This window comes from Stegodyphus dumicola, chromosome X2 (assembly GCF_044657685.1).
Source record: "Stegodyphus dumicola isolate Sdum_Otavi_A_Nest chromosome X2, ASM4465768v1".
Lineage (NCBI taxonomy): Eukaryota > Metazoa > Arthropoda > Arachnida > Araneae > Eresidae > Stegodyphus > Stegodyphus dumicola.
In genome coordinates, this window is record NC_140781.1 from 191936678 (window position 1) to 191956153 (window position 19476).

At 32.6% G+C, this 19476-nt stretch overlaps 1 protein-coding gene across 5 annotated transcripts in view; it reads left to right on the top strand.

The window, feature by feature from the left end:
• The window catches only part of LOC118183175 (uncharacterized), a 228045-nt gene that overhangs the window by 154918 nt on the left and 53651 nt on the right, over positions 1–19476 (top strand). The window contains exon 1 of one of the 5 annotated variants that reach the window (XM_035352617.2): positions 18424–18601. The exons of the other annotated variants lie outside the window; for them this stretch is intronic. Coding sequence (XP_035208508.1) covers positions 18599–18601 — 3 coding nt within the window. The 5' untranslated portion in view covers positions 18424–18598. Of the gene's footprint in view, positions 1–18423; positions 18602–19476 lie in introns of those variants that run through there. 5 annotated transcript variants of the gene reach the window in all.

A 19476-nucleotide genomic window follows, 5' to 3' on the forward strand; every position in this document is an offset into this window, starting at 1 on the left:
TCTGAAGTTGAAGAAAAATGTCCTGAGATGTAAGATGTTCCTTGCTGCTATTAGCCTATTTAATTTCTGAATAAAAAAATCTTAATTTATAACTTATCAATCTAAGGTCAGTTTCTTTTGGGCTTTATTATTGACTTCACACCGTGAAATCAAGCTATTATTATTGTTTTCTCACAGAGAAATCGGGCCTTGTTATTCATTTCTCACATCTTAAAGTCGAAAGATTTCCACCTGTACTTAACAGTTCACATTTCGGTCGAAACAACAAAGTGATAAGGTTATCGTTAAGCATTTATCTTCACATAGCTGAAATAATAAGTCTACTTTATTACTCGCACTTCTTCTATACTCGTATTTGTTTAATCAATGATATACTACGATTCTCTATAATGAGCAGAGGTAAAAGAAACGTTAGCGTGGCAACATAGAATAAGGAAAAGGCTAACTGTTTAGAAGGCTTAAAATATCTTGGAATTCAATTGGGAACTGCAATCGTTTTTGAATTTTCATTCCATTTCTTTCAGTAATTGTTATTAGCATAATTTTTTAAAAAAATGTAGTTTCAGTAAAGTTTTGAAATGATTCCTTTCATTCTTTTCACGTGTTTATCTTTCCTTGTTGTTTGTTATTTCTAATTTAATTGCATATTATTAAAAGATTGCTTTTTCCTAAGAAGGGAAAAGAAACATCATAACAGGACACTCAGTATGCTAATCAAGAAATAATTGCTTTAAGTATTCGGTAGAAATCTAAACTATAGGTGAGGCATCACAGCGAAAAGTTCAATGGATGTGACTACGGTCTACTAGCAGATTCAGTTAGCTTGTAAAAGACTACTTACTGTTTATGGTAGCCTACGAATACGTTTTAAGTTTCGTGCGTAAAGAATAACTGAATAAAAGTTGTAGTATCAAATTTTTTTAAATATCTCTGTGATCAGTAGCAGTTTAAAAAGAATGGTCTAGAGAATAACATATAAAAAGATAAAAGTTAAAATTCTCCGAAATCTAAATTATATGGGACTCACGACTGAAAGGAAAGGCCTAATTTTTAGCTCAGAACGCTTTACGTGAATGTTCATATTCTCAGAAAATGGGGCCAAAACCTGTAAAATAATATTTGTTGAAAGTTATGAAGTGCGGAAATCCATTTTAGATGATTTGACTTGTTAAGTTATTTTTGATGCGGGAAACGTGAAAAATGAGCAATGCCCTCGCTGGGACTCGAATACGCGGAGAGTGTGCTACCGTTACACCACGAAGGCACGCAGAAAGGAGGGAGAAAATACCCTGTGGAATTTTCATTTGTTGCCATAAGTAAAGATGTACCATCTTTTTCTGAAGCTGTAGATATACATCATATGCCTTAAAAATGGGTTGAATTTTTTCATGCTGTAGTCCATGTATTTTCTTCTGAGAAAAAGGAATTTTGTTATTTTATTCCAAGTTTCAGAAAATATATAAGCCTCTAACATAAAAAGGAAGCAGCTGTAGTGCTTAACTGGAACTCAAATGTAAGTTCTTAAGACATGAGCATTACTATCGTGTTCTGAAAAGGAAAAGAAACGCATTCAGCTTCGTGTTCTGAAGGCGTAATTTGAATTCCTTTGGGAGTCTTTTTCTTGCATTTATTGCTCTTCTCTTCAAATAACGGAAACGTTTTTTTAGTCATGAGAATGGCATTTTTTTTCTTGGTTATTCGCAGTGGCTATAAATAGGAATTTTTGTTTTCGTAGTTAAAGAAACAACTCGTATTATTCTATTATCTGCTCTTCATGCGCAGTATTAACAGGATTTGCAAGAATGTATTTTCTGCACCACTGTGTAACTGCAAACTGCTGTTCTCTACGTAGATACATTTGAAACGGCGGAATGTTATTATGAGCTTTTCAAGTGTCTCAAATAAACCCATGCTAATAAATAAATGAATAAAAATAAACCTAAAAGCTTTCAGATTTTATATTACGCCATTTTATATTACGTCAAAGGGGCGTTTTTTAACGTTTTGTGTGTTACCTTTATTTAATAAATATCCTGTTCTTCGCCCTTAAACCATAAAATTCATTTCAACAACAATATCACAAAATATTTAAAAAGAGCATATCTTTAGAACTTCCGATACACAGTCTCGCGCTGAAGATGAAAATGTTTCTTTTTCTTTTTTTCAGACAGTGTTGCCACTTCTCGCTTTGAAATTGATGAATTTTTTAATCAAAAATGCGTTCAATATTTACAAAATGTGAAATAGATAATGACACAGATTTCAAATTAGGGCTTCTAAATACCCATATTCGAGTGAAGGACTAAGTTATTCAAAATTTGATACCTCTAGATACCGTTGGTTTTTCACAATGCGAGAAATATACATACATTCATGCCAGATTCTTCATTATTTAGTCGCTTTAAATATAATTCAGGGCTCTAATATTTGGTGGCAACAATTTAAAAAGTGAAACGCCGTTTTATAGTGGACGACGCAAAATGTCAGAGCGAAATTAATAGCCCTTCTGGGAAAATTGCCCCTTTGGGATAAAGAAAAAAGGAATGTAGCAAATACTAGAGTATGCAAAACACCAAATTGATAACAACTGGAGGAAGAAAATTAATTCATATATTCTCATACTTCAGTTTATATATTTACGCGTTTTGTTTATGTGTCTTCTTAATATTTATATAAGGAATTGTCATTCATTCAATCCAATGTAATTATATATTCATTCATATTATATGAATATTATATATTAATTAGTTCAAATATAATTGTTTATATACTATAACATGCTACTAAAATAAAAGAAAAATTTAACATTTCCTGCGATGTGAAATTGGTAGTCAAGAAAGAAACTTAGGTTTAATAGGTAATTTGTCTGTGGTAAGTAGTTTGCAGACATCATTTCTTCCTTTATTTGTTTACTTGTTACGTAATTACTTTCCTATTTATGCTATTTTAGTGTTATCTGCAATTTATCAAATACATATTTTTAACTTTTTTATTTAAAAACTAAGCCAGTTGTAAATCGTTTTATTCAAAAACGGTAAATCATTGCATCATTTTTCGGAATATATGAAGCTGCGACTAAAAATTAAAAGACTTAAGAGTATTTTAACCATTCATGAATATAAAAGTGTACATATATAATTAATTTGACTTTATGCAAGAATTTAACTTTTTGCCTTATGCGCAAAAATTTCTACGCTCGGATCTTCAGTGGAATTTTATCAAATATTTATTTTCAAGTCATCTGCTGTTTTATCTTTCAGTGAATGTTTAAAGATATAAAGGTTTTTTGTTTCAGAAATAAATGTTGTTTTGAGATTTTTGTGAATTTCTGAATGTGCATACTTGTATAAATTAGATTTTCCTAGGGAATTATATTTATTGTAAGAGTATCAATATTCCTTATTTAATTCACATGTTCAACGTTTTAGTCGTTATTCTCGTTACTTATTATTTCAGAGAATTTTTGCTTGACCGTGGGAACTTAATTGGCAAAAATATTTCCTTGTTACATCAATAAATTAAAACGCGTTTAAACAGTTGACAATATTTCAAAATACATTAGAGTATTAATTACCTTTTGAGAAAAATACTTTTACAAAGCATATTTAACCTTAAACAGCGTTATTCTAGAGGAAAGAATGCTCTAGTCTAGATTTCGATAAGGACATTTTTATTTTGATAAATGCGAATAAATAAGTTTATGTCAAGGAGTAAATTTAAACAGATCAATGGGAAATCTTGTACATGTGAATGACTAAACTTTGATAAAATGTTTACATTCCTTTATAGAATGAATAGGTTTAGGGAGAAAAATACAGTAGGCACCGCTTAATGTGATGACATTTGTCCACGGCTAATTTGATAACATTAATCAAATGATAACATTAAACGATGAGAAAAAATATCCTTCAAAATAACAATGGAATTTAACTAATTTAATATAAAAACATTAAGAAACATATAAATAGGTATTTGCAAAGCATTTTAATTAGGAAAAGGCAAAGGACTGTGTACAAGCTGTTCATAATATCTTTAACGCAAAGATGTAATAAAGTAGTAGAAAGTGCGCTGGGCCCGACCTCACAATCTCAGAGATTTACTGCTATGCTCTAACCACTTGAGCTACTGATTCTTTGTGATTCGCTGCTCGAATTCACTAATCACCTACTTCGGCGAACTGGATTAGTAGCATTTGGTCATATGAACGTTGCAATAAGGGATGTAACTTCTATGTCTCCGCATATAAACGGGCGGGACTTCGGTAAATCGACAATATCCGAATGATAACATTAACCGCAATCACATTAAGCTGCCCTACTGTACCTCTGGTAGTATCGAATATTGAATTATGCGGAGCCTGTATGCATAGGTTAAAGTAAATTAAACTGGAAATAATATATAGAAATTTAATAACATAAAAATGTGGTTAAAAAAGGTAAAAACATCCATTGTTTAAATTGAACTAAATGTAGCATGGAAAGCATTTTTACAGCTTCGTGAACTTTCGCCAATGAAGGGAAAGCTTCAATTGCATAATGTCTTTCATCAGTTTTTAACATGTACCTATTGCAGATAGAGGCTATTGCAGGAGGATTTGTTCACTAAGTTAGTAATATCTCTTATCGTCTTATAGTTGGCTAACAACAGATATTTTATTTTTAGTGTCTTAAAAAACGCTTTGTGTTGCAAATCATATCTTTCCCACTTATCTGCAGTCTTTTACGAATTTGCTTAGCAAATAATCCATTGATAATTATGCATCTAAATATATCTTATTTATACAGACCGTTAAGGCTCATTGCTAAAATAGTTCAAGCACTAGTAACTTTAACTTACTTAGTGATCAGAGTTTTAATTAAAAAAATAAATAAAAAAAAATAAAAAAAATGACGACCTCACCGTAGCAAAGACTTTTGATTTAGCTGCATGTTAACTGTTTTCGTTTAAAAGTGTATGGCATTTTATTTTTTTGCATACCTGTTTATTCGAATGTTAACAAGATAGCTTTGTAAGAAATTATTTTGTTCCCTTATGCAAGCTGTCTCTGTGTAAATAATCACGCCCAGTTAGCAAGTGGAAGATCAGTGGTTGGAATCCCTGCGTTGAGGGCAACGTTGATTTCTCACATTGCCCTTCTCCGAAAAACCTAGTGTCTTTGCAGTCTCGCCTCAATTAACAGGTAGTCAACGATAATTCGTCACCATCTGATTTATTCAACTTGCTTCCTTGCCTGTCCCCACACGCGGGGAAAGGCATGAAACGAGTTAACGTTTAAACTTGTGCATACTCTTGCGGTGTAAATCGTTAGCAGTTCCATCTAACAATTAAATGCGTGATCGAATCCCAGTGAGGGTTCTGTACATTTTTCGCATTCGCAAGGAGCCTAGTTTACCTATACTTTAAAGCAAGGTTTCTTAAATATTTTTTAGTCACGACCCCTTTTTATAACTGAGATTTTTTCGCAACCCCCAGGACCCCATAATATTTAAAAAAATATTGTAAGACCCCATAAGTATTGCGCAAATCCGACACACGCGTGAGTGAAACTCTCAATTTTTTCACTTGTACTGTAATATGCTATTTCAGTTTTAGATCATTAACTTTAATTTCTAAATTTAAGACATAGAACAATGTGAAAATTTTAAATAAGTAACAGACGAAATGACAGCGTCACGTGCAAAGCAAGGAAAATGAACGTTTATACTATTATAAAAAGAATGCGTCGAAATGCTTTCGTTTTTTCTTTGTTTGTATTGTCTTATCTTTATCTATTTTCAGATACATTGTGTAAAAATATTTGGTAATTGTAAAATTATTATAATAAGTTAAAGAAATATCAAAACTGCTAAACTTTTTAAAGACCCCTGCTGCTGGTCCCGCGACCTCCTTGTAAGTCACTACCCACAGTTTAAGAAACCCTGCTTTAAAGCATGTAAATTACTATGATGGCTACAGTTAGGATCTCGTAGAGTTTTCCTTTTGTGATTTTTCTCTTTCAGAACACTTGTCGTTTTTTTTTTTTTTTTTTTTTTAATTTTATTTTTATTTAGCTCATGATGAATTTTTCTCGTGTTTTGAGAAACTCTCTTTTTATTAAAAGAAAAGGACCCTGAATGAAAGATAAAATCTTCTGAGGATTGTAATATTTTCGGCTAAATGCTTATTAGAATGTCCTTGATGTTTCTTGCCATATGTAACGAGCTACCTGGAAAGAAGTTTTTATTTTTTCTCGTTTTAATGTTTTCCCGCTTTTATCTTTGGATCTCTGGTCCACTTAATATGTACTTTCATTGTATAAAAGTGAAGCTCGTCTTGAACACAAGTTTTCCTCGCTTTACTATAATAGAAAACTTTCCGGAAGCCGAGATGCCTTAAAGAAATAAAGTCAAATCTTTCAAAGCGCCATCTGCCTGTAAAATTTGAAGCTTTCAAATAATAGGTGGCAATCCGCCGTTTAAGTTGCCGGTTTATCAGTAGTTTTTCAAATCGAAGGAAACATTCTGGTACAATATGTCCCTTTAAAGCCCGAACTTCAGAGGAACTAAATTTCTGAAGTTCGTAATCTTTATGAAATTCCGCTACTACATTACTTTCATTCTTTATTTATTTTAATTCAGTTCTCCTAAAATATTTTCCCTAATATTATGTGTATAAGGTATTTCTTCCGCCTTCTTAGCGAGCCTTGGTGGTGTAGTGGTCTGCCCGCTCAGCGCGTAATTGAGAGGTCTGCGGTTCGATTCCCGGCGAAAGCGTTGCTCATTTTTCATCTTGCCTGCTTTAAAAAAAATACCTAATGTCTCTACATGTGCACAATGTTATTTCCAGTATAATTTAATTCTTTTAAAGCAACGGTTTTCGAAAATCTTTATTTTAGTTTGTGGTATGAAATAAAAATTAAAAGCTAAAAAAAAGTTCTTCATTTTCAATTCAATAATTAGAAATGAAAGTGTTTAAGGTTCTTCCAAAGTATACGCCAGTCATTTCACCGTCGTTGTGACGCATGTGTTGCATGGTCTTTCATTTGAATAATTCTTGTAAATATGAAGCATTATTTCTTGTGAATAACCCTGATAAACGATTTTGTGTTCTCATCATCGTATTTACTTTGTTTCTGGGTTCACATTTCACATTCCTCCACAGATTTTGCTGCGAAAAAAATTACCTTTGCCATGTACCCGTTACCCCTTACACTTCTGACTATCAGTCGTATTGCGTCCTGTATATGTCTTTTTATTTGTACTTAATAAGAAAAGAAATGTTTTTTTTCCCTCTGTTAATTAAGATATAGATAATTCTATTCCTTGAATTTCTGTTGACTATCATAATTTATAATTAATAGAGGGTGTAGGAAGGAGCAGGAAGAGTATATTTAGCATCTTTTATTCGATGAAAAATTGTCTCAGATGAGGAGCTGGATTGCAACTCTCAGTTATTTAATACTCTACCAAATGAGCTAGCGAGATGTCAGCGAGTTTCTCCACTAAAACAGAAAGAATTCAAGCACTTAATAAAGGAGTGCTGTTACATGTGTGCTTTTTTACTTGTTGTTTTCATATTTATGTATGGTTTTAATACATATGTATATACTATAATGTATATTTAATATATGTATTCAGTATGTATATTTAATTATCATTGTCAAGCCATCTAGTTTTGTTTGTAGCTGTAAGCTGAATGAGGAAAATCTTAAACTATCGCAGTTCGTATTACCTGTAGTAGTGCACAGGTATCGTGTGATTTCTAATAATAAATCTTTTCATCTGATGTAAATATGAGTCAGATCCTTTGAAAAACGCCCGCCAATAAATTCATTCCCATGCGGCAGACAGAAGTATGTATACGTGTTAAAGAGAGAAAGCGAAAGATGCTTTGGCCACAGCTAGAAATGAATTCAACGAAACACTCTTAGTCACTCGCACTAAAAATTGTTATTCTTGCTTTCGTTTCTTTTGTATGGCAGTCTTACCTGTGAAAAGGTCTTTCATCGCCCGTTGGTAAGATGTCATTAATGTTAAAAATTTGGTTTTGTGTTTAGTTTTAAAAGGAAACTTCTATCGAATCTCTTTTATCTTAATCATGCAAGCCTTGAGCGTAGAATCTCGCCTGTTTGTTTTATCCAAATAAATGAAACTGTATTAAAAGCCCTGTAACATCAAGGCAACATTATAAATAACAAAACAAAACTAAAGAAAACAAAGAAATTCGTCAAAAAAGTTACTTTTCTCTACGTTACGGTATGCATAAGGAAATAGTTCCTGATGTTTCTTTGCATCGTTCGTGTGTTTTTATTTCGACATCCATTTTTTTTCCCTCTGTTTTTAATAAATACAAAGAATCTTCTGTGCGCGACTTCAGCAATCTCGTAGAATTAAAAGATTTTAACCATGAAAGTAAACTTGAAGCAAAATATTTTTCAAGTTAAAAAATAAAAAAAGAAAAAAAAAAAGAAAAAGAAAAAAAAAGAAAAAAGAAAGAAAGAAAAAGAAAAAATCGCAGGGTCAATGAGAGGTTTGTTTTCATTTGTTTACGAACACGACAATATACTTTCCGCCTACTTCATCACCTGTGTGCCAGAGAGATTATTGTGTCATTTAACTTTTCTACGAAACTCGCTTTCACATGTAATCCTGAAATGAATCACTATTCTCTGTAAAAAGAGAAAAAAAGGGGGGCACATTTCCTATCTATCAAGATGCGCTGTAGATTACGTTGAATCTTTAAAGGTTGGGTTTCTGCTGCATTCGTTATTGACTGGATAGAAAAGAAAGCTGCAAATTCACTTCCTATTTCGAGCAATTTTTTCCCCCACCCGACACTGGATATCGGATAAACGTAAAGTAAAAAAGAATTATGTTAACATAATAATTGGATATGAGTTTATAAGAAGTGTATCGGGCTTCGATTTTCCGCTTTCATCGTTTCGTTTCAATCCAGTTGAGACGGAAGATCTAGCAGTATTCATCTCTCTTTAGTTGCAAATCTTTGGGCAAATTATCAAAATTTATTGCATACAGAAGTGAAACCAGGTTTGTACACTTGAGAACATGAATTTTATATCACCTTACGATCGTTGCTGAATCTGATTTCGAAGGGTACAAACAATTTTCGTAGTATTAATTCAATATTAATCATTTGCATTAGGTCTTAAATATTTTTTTAAAGAAACGCACGTTCATAATCCTTCGTTTGGACTGATAATTGTTGAATTATTGCTAGATTCACGTTAAATTCTCTGCTCTGAAAATAGGCCCTTGATCTGAAAAATTAATTAAATATGTACGCTCTATATTCAGTTTCAAAGAATGCCAAAGCTTAGAACTATTCAACATTGCAAAATTCGTCAGAATAGCTTGTAGAGTAATTGGGATTTTTCATGTTTTATGCTTTCGTGTTTTTTCCCATGTATAATGCGCGTACGAGGCATTTTCTGTTAGAAAGCCCTGCACGAAGGCATCCTTACTAAGATATTCTACCCTTGGCGTGCTTCGCCATAATCAGTTAACCAGCCAGTACTAGTGCCAAGCAATGAAATGCTTTATGTTGGGCTAATTGCAGGCTCAGCTCCTGTGTTTCAGCGGTTTAGTCAATAAGTGCAATTCTGAAGGCATGTGCCTGCGAAAAGTTCTGTTGAGGATTGGCTTTATAAATAATCATTCTTCTGTCGTCAATTTCTGTATTTCCGTAGAAAGCTTGATATTCGTACTACATCCTAGGTACAATAATTAATTATTTTAAAATTCACTTAAGCATTTTTAATTATAATTATTTAAACAGAAAATCTCCCGTTTTACTCGTATTAAGAAGCTTGTCCAGAAAAAGTTCTTCCTTCATTGCAATGAGCTAAATTAGATGCCTGTAAAATTGCAAGAAGAAGCATAAGAATCTTCATAACATGTAATTTAAAATCATATTTTCTTTTTTATATGAACATGTACCAGTAAGATAAGATAGACATATTGCATATCTTATCTTATGGAATTTGCATATCTTTGACGTTTGCTCTTTGAAAGGCAATATTAGAATTCGATAAGGGATATTTTAAGTGACTCATAACCGCACTGATCTGAAATCCCAACCAAAGAATTGAGGTTTGTGACGCTCCATTCTGACTTTTATTTTACGCGTTGGAGGAATGGACATTCCAAACTAATTACTTCATTGGCTCTTCTGGGATCATTCTCTCATACTTCGTTGTTGCAACAACATTTGCTATTAACAACGGAATATGAACAACGTACTGTTTTGTTTAGGTATTACTGTCTAAGCTGCGGTATTTCTGATTCATCATATTTTACCGAATGGGTTTCATTTGATGTTAAAAAAGCAGTCCTTTTTCAAAGATCAGCGTCACATTCTTAATCTAGTTTCAGTATTATTGAACTATACATATTATTTGTGACTATACTTATTGCTATGCGATTATATAATTTGACTACCCCCACTTGCTCTGTGGAGACTATTTGACGTTTCGGAATGCGAAAGAGAAATCAACTTGCCTCCATTCAGATTCGAATCAAGGATCTTCCAGTTGACAGCTGGATGTCTTAATCGTTTACAATTACTACAAGAAGCATGCAAAGGAAATGTTGATAATCTGCTATGCCTGCGGTCTCAAACTCAAATTTCATGTGGGTCAAATGCACGATCTGAAAATAGCTGACGGGTCAAAATTCCTTTTTAATGAAGAGAAAACTTTTCATTGGAAAATAAAAATATATTTTCAATAAGTTTTAAATTTCGTTTACTAAATTTTACAGAAACATACATAAGCAGTGACAGTAATATGACAAAAGAAAATAACTGCAAGATATTTTTGTCGGTTACACAATATATTGGCTGCTAAATATTAAATTTTCAGAATGCAACTTATTTCAAATAGTTGTAACATGTTCAATTAATCATTAAATAACGTAATTTAATTAAACTAAAAGTAAACATGTTATGAAAACTTTCTAAACTTGCATAGAAAATTTTCCAGGTGGGACAAAACTTGAGAATAATTAATGAGAACCTAATCTCTTTCTTTTATTTATTAAATTTGTCTTCGAATCATGAGTGAAAATACATATGTTTGCATGTAAATAATTATAAAGTTCATCAGCTTGACTCTTGTTTGTAGCCTTGGAGAGAAGTTAATAGAAACTTATCTTCATCGCGGCTAGTAGATGCTTATCGGTCAATCGGGTTCTTTTCTTGTTAATCTTCAACTGTGAAAAAAGGCTGTATACATGAATATAATCCTAAACAAATCGGTTATTCATAGAGCAAAAATTCACAACTGAGCTTATTTATTTTTTTGACGAGTACGTATAAAGGTTAATAAAATCTGTATATTCAAACCTTTGAATAAGATTTATGTCACACTGGGTAAATTAAGAAGCTTCATTTGTAGATTTTATACTGAGATACTTATTATGAGATATTACTCATTTTTCGTCCATAGAATTTTTCGCAACTAAAGCGATAGAATTTTACTCGTCAAAATTTGCTAAAATAAGGCGGTCTCCCTCACACTCAAAATATCCCATTGCTGTAAATTTCTAATTTTTCACCATCCATTTTTTTTTTTTTTTTTTTTTTTTTTTTTTTTAATTTAGTTCTTTTTCTCCTCAAATAGTTTTACCAGCAGGTATGTTATTTTGATCTTTAAAACATCAGATGGAACTTGAGCTGAAGGCATTTGTGTCGAAGAGTATTCCCAAATCCGTTGCTTTCTGTTGTAATATGAGGCCAGAATTAGAAATATTTCGAGTTGGAAGATCAACCAATCACTTTATCATCACTTGTATTTCTCCTTATCTGCTTGGCGAACATGACGTGTTCTGATAGTGAGTTTGACTACAAACTATGTCCTATGCAGTGTAGAAGAGACGACAAGATGAGAAGGATTTAATTACCCTTTATTTTCCACGATATTACAGGCGCTTCCGCACTTCGGGATACAAAAACTAACCACTTGTGGTCTGAACGTAAAAATATAAAAACTACTAACGAACTAAATTTAAAATAAGAGTTCACTTTGAATACTTTACACAAATGACTAACACTAAGACTGGCCTTTTAAATTATTACGCATGTAGTACGCAAACTTCGGAAAAACTACAATACGTCTTTAGCTTTCGAGAGGACTAAAACCTCTGGCCTTAAAGGCGTACAGCGACTGCTTGAAAGCTCGCGTGAAGTCTAGTGGCAAGAAGGCTCACTCTCTCCCCATACTTAAGCGTTAGCAAGTACAATTTGCGTAAACATATTCACGCGTTTATTCTGGCCGGAAGTGGAAAATAAGAGAGAACAGTACAGTTTTAAAATAAAATAAACTTTAGTAAAACTTAAGATCCTTACAACTTAAGTAAAGCTTTCTTCTGTATTATCATAGATAAGCGTGACAATGTGCTGCCATTATGAGCATCTGAATATTCACCTAAGTTTTTTTTTTTTTTTTAATGGCTTCTTTATTTTCTAAGGTTCTTTATATATTGTATGATATTTATATTCATTTGTTATCATGCATTTCTTCCCTCTGTTTTCCACAATTTCAATCTTCGTATTGAAGGGAAGGGGAAGGAGTTTGTGTCTTTCTTTTTCTGCTATTTTCTCAGTTAGGTAAGCTGAAAAATTCATTCATTTTTTGCTCTTTGACCGTGAGATCAAAGGATAGGCTAAGAGCATTTGTCAGAAATTCTGAGCTACGCATTTCTCGAGACGGCTTTATAGGTTTCTTTAAAGCTGCCTTTTACATACAGAATTGAAACATGCACAGGTAATGCAAAATAAGTCCACCAATGTGCTTCTATTCATAAGATTTGGCAAAAAATCCGTAAAAAAAGAAAAAAAAGTTACTTTTTCTGGATTTTTTTAAATGGTTTGCTTATAAGTCTATGTAAAGGTTTTTAAACTACATTTTTACTGTTTTTTTACTGCTTTTTAAATTCGATTTGCAATAAATATTCTACAGAAGCTGTTAGATGTAAATAAATTTGATTGAAATACTAAAATAACTTTTCATACCATAAAAATGAGTTCTTCTGAGTCTTTAAAGTAATTCTTTAATAAAAAGATAGATTTTTCAGTCCTCCATTCCAAGCACAAAGTCTGTTGTTCCATTTTTATGAGCTACATCGACGTATTCTAGGACATTATGATGAGTTCTTCGCAAAGGTGAAAAATTAATGAACTCAATCTCAGTTTATCTAGAGTTATATAGATCTAACAGTATTCGAGGACATCCCACTACCCCATCGTAGTTCATCCTTACTCTTTCATTTTTTTTTTTTTCCCCCTCTCCTTCTCGCTGTTCTGTTAGCTTCCCTTAAGCTTCTGCTTCCGGAATGTCTTAATCTGATAAAAATCAGTGTGTTTTCTTTTCTACAGACATTCTTTCCCATTTTCTTTATTTACATTTTAAAAACCTTGAACTCCAGATATGTTTTCGACATTGTCCCTTTACTCTGTCAGCGGTATTTGTTCCCACACTTAAATTAGCGTTAACATTTTAGCTCGGTTCCAAAACCTTGAGGGAAAAAAAAAAAAAAAAAAAGAAATTCACTACATTAATAAAAAAATTTTCCCCAAAATTCATACGTTTTTCTCTTTGTATAACTGTTACATTCTCCGAAAGCACTTTTTAAAAAAAAATCAACGGCGGATAATTTACGAAACAAGCAATCGGGAACTCAATATACAAACAAGTCCTTCCACAGCGCGCATTGTCCACCGAAATAAAATTGTTAAGCTTTAGCAGGTTTCAGGACGTGTAATTGTTATAAAATATATTAATATTGAATGCAGAACATCTTCTTATATGCCCAGAACTAGATAAAGACTCTCAGAAATGTAGTGAGATAAGTAAGCTACTCGTATATTGGAATACCAGAGCTTTCATGAACTCCTTGTAAAGACTGCATCTCTTTTATGTTCCTTTCCTTGTTTAAATTTTTACTTTTTTACTTTTGTTCCCATGTTCATTTATTCTTACTTTATAAATGTTTGTTCTTTTTTATTATTTATCACTGTTCTTCTGTGATACTTCAGCTGTTTTATACGTTTGGATTTATCTTTCCAATAAAACCATATATAACAGCATATTAAGACAACTGAAAATACTTTTATTTAATATTTTCAGTTTACTGCGAGAATTCATTTTTTAATTCGTTTTGGAATTCTCGGTCTTTGCCGTCAGTTCGGTAAATTGTTGTTATCGATGGCCTGATCCTAATTTGAAAAAAATTCTCTCAAAAACAGATAATAAATATTAAATGATGACATGTTAAGTTCGTAGATCCTCGAAAGGGAAAATTGATGGTACACTTCAGACAATATTTTGTTTCTCAGTTCATAGATCCGTGACAAACAAAACATAGTCGATTCACTGACGCTACTTTTCCCACGGGTCAAAACACATCATTTGCAATGCGACTTTTTATTTCTGCATCAATCTGAATGGGAAATGCAAAACATTTGACTAATAGTTATCGATTTGTGACTCCGTTTAAAGGTAAACAGGATGGAGAAATAAAATCGTTTTGAAAATAACAATCGAAAATTCATCACCTGATGAGTTTCAAGTAGCAGAACAAAGATTTTTGTTATTTAAATTTTTGTTATACGCTAATAGTAATAATGTTTGTCCACACTGATACAGCCCGATTATTAATCACTTTTCAGTAAGTGGTATCTGGATTACGTTTTTTGAAAGATAACATTCGTGTTTGTTTTAGTTCGTTGACAAAAGGACACGTAGATTGTCATCAATGCTTATTTTGCGGAAGTTCCGATCAAAATAATGTAGTTTAATATCTTGACTGACGAATTTGTTGTTTCATAAACATCATTTGTTCTGTCTTTTTATTCACAAGGTTCATTATTCATGTTATGACAAGCGTATCGAATTCGTTGAGAATTATTGTTCTACACATTTTTTATATGATATGCATTGTAAATAAAATTCTTAAAGTCTGGCGTAAGACTTTGCTGATTATCTAATTATGTAAAAAGAAGACAGTGTAAAGGTTTTAAGAAAAAGACAAACTGATAACAAGTAGTTATGTATTTGCCATTATTTCTGCCTTCGTTCGTATTTGATTTATCTGCAACGAAATCTCCTTATAATGCCGTTATGTATTCTGTGTAATTTAGATCTTGCTTATTTTCAATCTGACGGTAAAAATGTTATAGTATATACCATTTTTGAGAAAGTAAGCATTTTTAGTGGCAAAATGAACTTTTTTTACGTAGAAAAAATTTTGCTATTGAATAAAACCTTTATCGTAAGTTAGTTGCTAAACCTGTTGCGATAATTAATTAGACAAGCATCATAAATTGCTGTATCCGCAGGAGATAGAAATAGTGAAATTTTAGTTAAGTGTGAGGGAAAACATTTTGTTTTGACCGTCAGGGATTGATATTGAAATTATTTTGTTGTCATATATTTAGGAAACTGGATATTTCCATTTCTTCACCCAAAACTAATTTTACTTTCTAATGAGGATGAATTTGCTTCTATAACTGCAGTTTATGCTATCAAGTTATAGCGTCTAGCATGCTCTGGAAGCATGCACTAACGAGCTCTAAAAAGACTGTAAAACAATTATCTGCAAGTCTTATAATACAAACAGAAGTCAGAAGAAGAGTGTATAAGACTCTTTTATTCAAACACAAAGATCTTCCACAGATGGGCCCACTTGGGGTTACATAATCCAACACGTCTGGTTAAGTAATGCTGAACTAAAATTAAATGTAGCTAGATTAGCCTAACAGCTCACAGGATAAAGTAACGCGCAGGAAGACTCCGCTGTGTAGAAAACCCGCGAGACAAGCTTAGTGGCTAGAAGCACTCAACGCCACAGGATCAAAACGATATTTAGTCACGGTAACAACGTGGCCCCTTGTAGGCAGAACACGCTCTAAAATCAACTTGCGAAACCTTCGCTTAAACAGCCCTTCTTTCCCCCTCAATCTGAATAACGCTCGCTATCTCATTTACAATCTGGCATGAAAAGCGTGAGTGAAAAGGAGAGAGACAGAAAAGTTACTAAACTTAAAATTAATAGGTAATTTCTATTCAAATAAATAGGTAAATTCTCACAAAGTATAAAAGAGACATACGGCTATATTAGAGTATTACTTCAAAATATGCCTTACTAGATCATCATCAGGAGCTCTTGGCCAATCTAAAAGCTTTGGCATTATTGATAAAACTACAATAAGGTCAAATACTGCTGTTTTTATGAAAACGGAATTATTGTTCAAGGAACACCCATTACTTGACAGAAAATCGTTGTTAGAAAGTATCACTTTACTTTTCTATCGTTGTTAGAAAGTATCACTTTACTTTTCTATCGTTGTTAGAAAGTATCACTTCACTTTTCTATCGTTGTTAGGAAAGTAAAGAACTATTGGATAAGCGAAAGATTTATTTACGTCAGCTTCGCATAAAATCTGCACTTATTTCAGACCTGATTCTTAACAAATATTTTGTCTAAAAAAGAGATGGAAGAGAAAAAGACCCTGAGATGCATTGAGATGCTTGGCGAATAATAGAAATTAGAGAACTAATTGCAATATTCCACTCAAGCTGCATTTCCTTCAATGGCACTTAATTTTTTCCTCTAAGGAATTTGCGTGTTATTTTAAACGAACATGGTAAACGATTTCGTCAAGATGTTTCTCGTGTGAGAAGGAGGTGCAATGAAAAAGGAACCAAATATAATGCTTAATTGCCGTTAAAGTCTTTCGCAAGAATATATACTGGAAATTTTTTCCTTACATTTGTAAGAGGAGCTGGGCAGCGTTGTATGATGTTTACTGAGTTTTATTATTAGTTACACAATGAAACTCTGAATATCAGGACAAAATGTGATCACAGTCCATTCAGATAATTTATCCCCCTCTCTTTGCTGGCCAAATATGCATTTATTGTAATGCAAATAAAGGAATTTTATTTATTCGTTTATTGCATTTTATTTCTGAGTAACTGATAATTATTAAGAAATTTTCTTCCGTATAGCGAAATGTAAAACGTACTTTTTCGAAAAAATGTTTTAAAAAAATTTTTTTTTATTTGCCTAATACACATCTTATTTCTATTTTTCTCTTTCAGCTGAAATAAAGCAATGAAATTAATTTGTACTGACGTACACTGTAAAATTAAATATACAATCTTATACTTTTTATTTGGGGAAAACAAAACGCTAATATCTTTTTATTCAAATAAAGCGAAATTAGGACATTATTTTTTATTGTATAAAATAATAAAGACGTACATTGTATAAAATAATAAAGACGTACATTTAACAATTAAATTCCTAGTATTAAATTTTTGCAATTACGGTTTATAATAAATTTATGATTTCAAGCAATTCGAACATTGCGAGCTACTTTATATATCGTTTACCTTCATCTAAATTAAATTTAATAGCTTCTTAGAGAGGGGGACTGTAACTAAACAACAGGCTTAAATTTTACTTTGCTTAGAAAAAGGACGCGGTGCGCATAAGGGGTGTTTGTTACCCAGGGTCAGGATAGTTGGAGTTTTATTTCAATTGTTAAATAGGCTGAATTTCATCCCTTGAGTGGTCGATAAAATGAGTACCAAGTTCGCTTGGGGACTTGGTACTCATTTTCGACAAGCTGACCACTTGTCTAGGGTATTTGCCCCTTATGCACCTCGGGGCCCACGATCAAGAAAGCAGAAAGCATATATCAGGGCACTGCCGGCCATGGTTCTCTAAGGACTGTAGCGCCATGAGTTTAGTTTAAAAAGGCTAAATTTTCCTCCATCTAGTGTTGCAAGAATTGCTTTTTCTAAATAAACTGAGAAGGCCAGAGTTATTAGGAAATGTTATGATCTCCCCATTCTTTTTTAACTTTACAACAATTAATTAATGGTTTACTGATATCAAAGTTGCGATCCTGTTCGTGTTTCACTATCAGTGAGCTTTAGAAATGAATGTAAAGAATGTAAATACTAATAAATAACATTCACAATTAGATTAAATATTTTTTCGTCCATAGAAGTTACAAAGTACAAAATATTTCGTTATCATTAAATAATTTCTTTGATAGACCTCTAAGAAAAATAATCGAATGATAGACCCTGTTTCATAGGCAGGCAACGCGAGTGAACTGAAATTCAAAATCTTGAAAATATAATGAGGCAACTTAAGGATTTAGTACTGCAATAACTTTTCACGTTAAAACTTAAAATTATGCTAATATATTGCGCATTTTGGTCACTACGACTTGCAGTTAAACGAGGCGCAATTTCATCGTCGTCATGTTGGGAAACATTGTTGACTACTGACGTCACGACGGTAAACGCTGGGTGGTTGCGGTTTTTGCAGACAGCGGTAGTGATTCACCATTGACAAGAATCGGCCAACCGTACTGTTCTGACACTGCTTGTGCAATAACCCCGTCCGTTTGTTTTTCCTTTTTACTACTATTTTTTTCTCCTTTTTTACCTCGTTCGTTTTGCTTTCTCCTTCCCTCACCCTTCCTTCTCGCGGCTACACCTTGCTTGCACTGTGCTGTTGCATTTCAATTGTTTAGTCCGTTGGTTACGCGCGCACGTCCCAGGGTCGGAACCGCACTTTCTGAAATGGTAAGTACTAACACTTTTCTTAAGCGTTATCTTATTTTATCCTTGCTTCCTTATTTTGAGAAACTCTTCAAACTTTTGTTATTTTAGTGCTTACAAATTAATTATTTGTCCAAATAAAAGTGATAAACAGAGTTTATTTAGAATAACTGTATTTGCTTTGTCGTTTCACTAGTAACTGATTATTTAAATCCTAATTTAATTATTTTAAGGAAATATTATTCCGTAAAGGGCAAGTCTCCCATATCGAGAAATCAGTTTCTAGATTTAGTATAATTTTTAACGAAAAATTTACTGACACTGCAGCTATCACGTTTAGTGACCTGCGAGAAAATTTCTAAAAATTCTGGAAGAAGCATCCTCTTCAGCGATAATCATGCAAAAAACCTCATGCTTCACATGTTGCAAAGTGTTTAAACTACAAAATGATTGCACTTATCCAGTAAATTAAATTTAAACATACGAATCTTCATCTGAGAGTTATAAACTTCATCTGAGAGTTATTATGCGCATCTTGTTGACACATGAAGAATATCCCGCTTTGCTCTTCATAGAATCATCACACACTCATCTGAACAGAGGGATGATCCCTTCGATATTCGCTGTTTTAAAATCAGCAGACATTCCTTTCTCGATCTGAAAAATCAAAAGCGTTTAATAGTGAGGGCTCGTGAAACTTCGAATAAACATTAGAAGACGTTAATGGCTTTGGTGGTTAGGATCGCGCTTTCTTCTTCATATGAAGAGGTCGTGGAGTCGATTTACTGGAGAACTTTACAATAATTCTGAAAACGTATGCAAAGCTGTTCATAACATGTGCATCGCAATGCATTAAACTTGTCTTTTTGCTATGAAATTATTAACCCATTCTTGTGAAT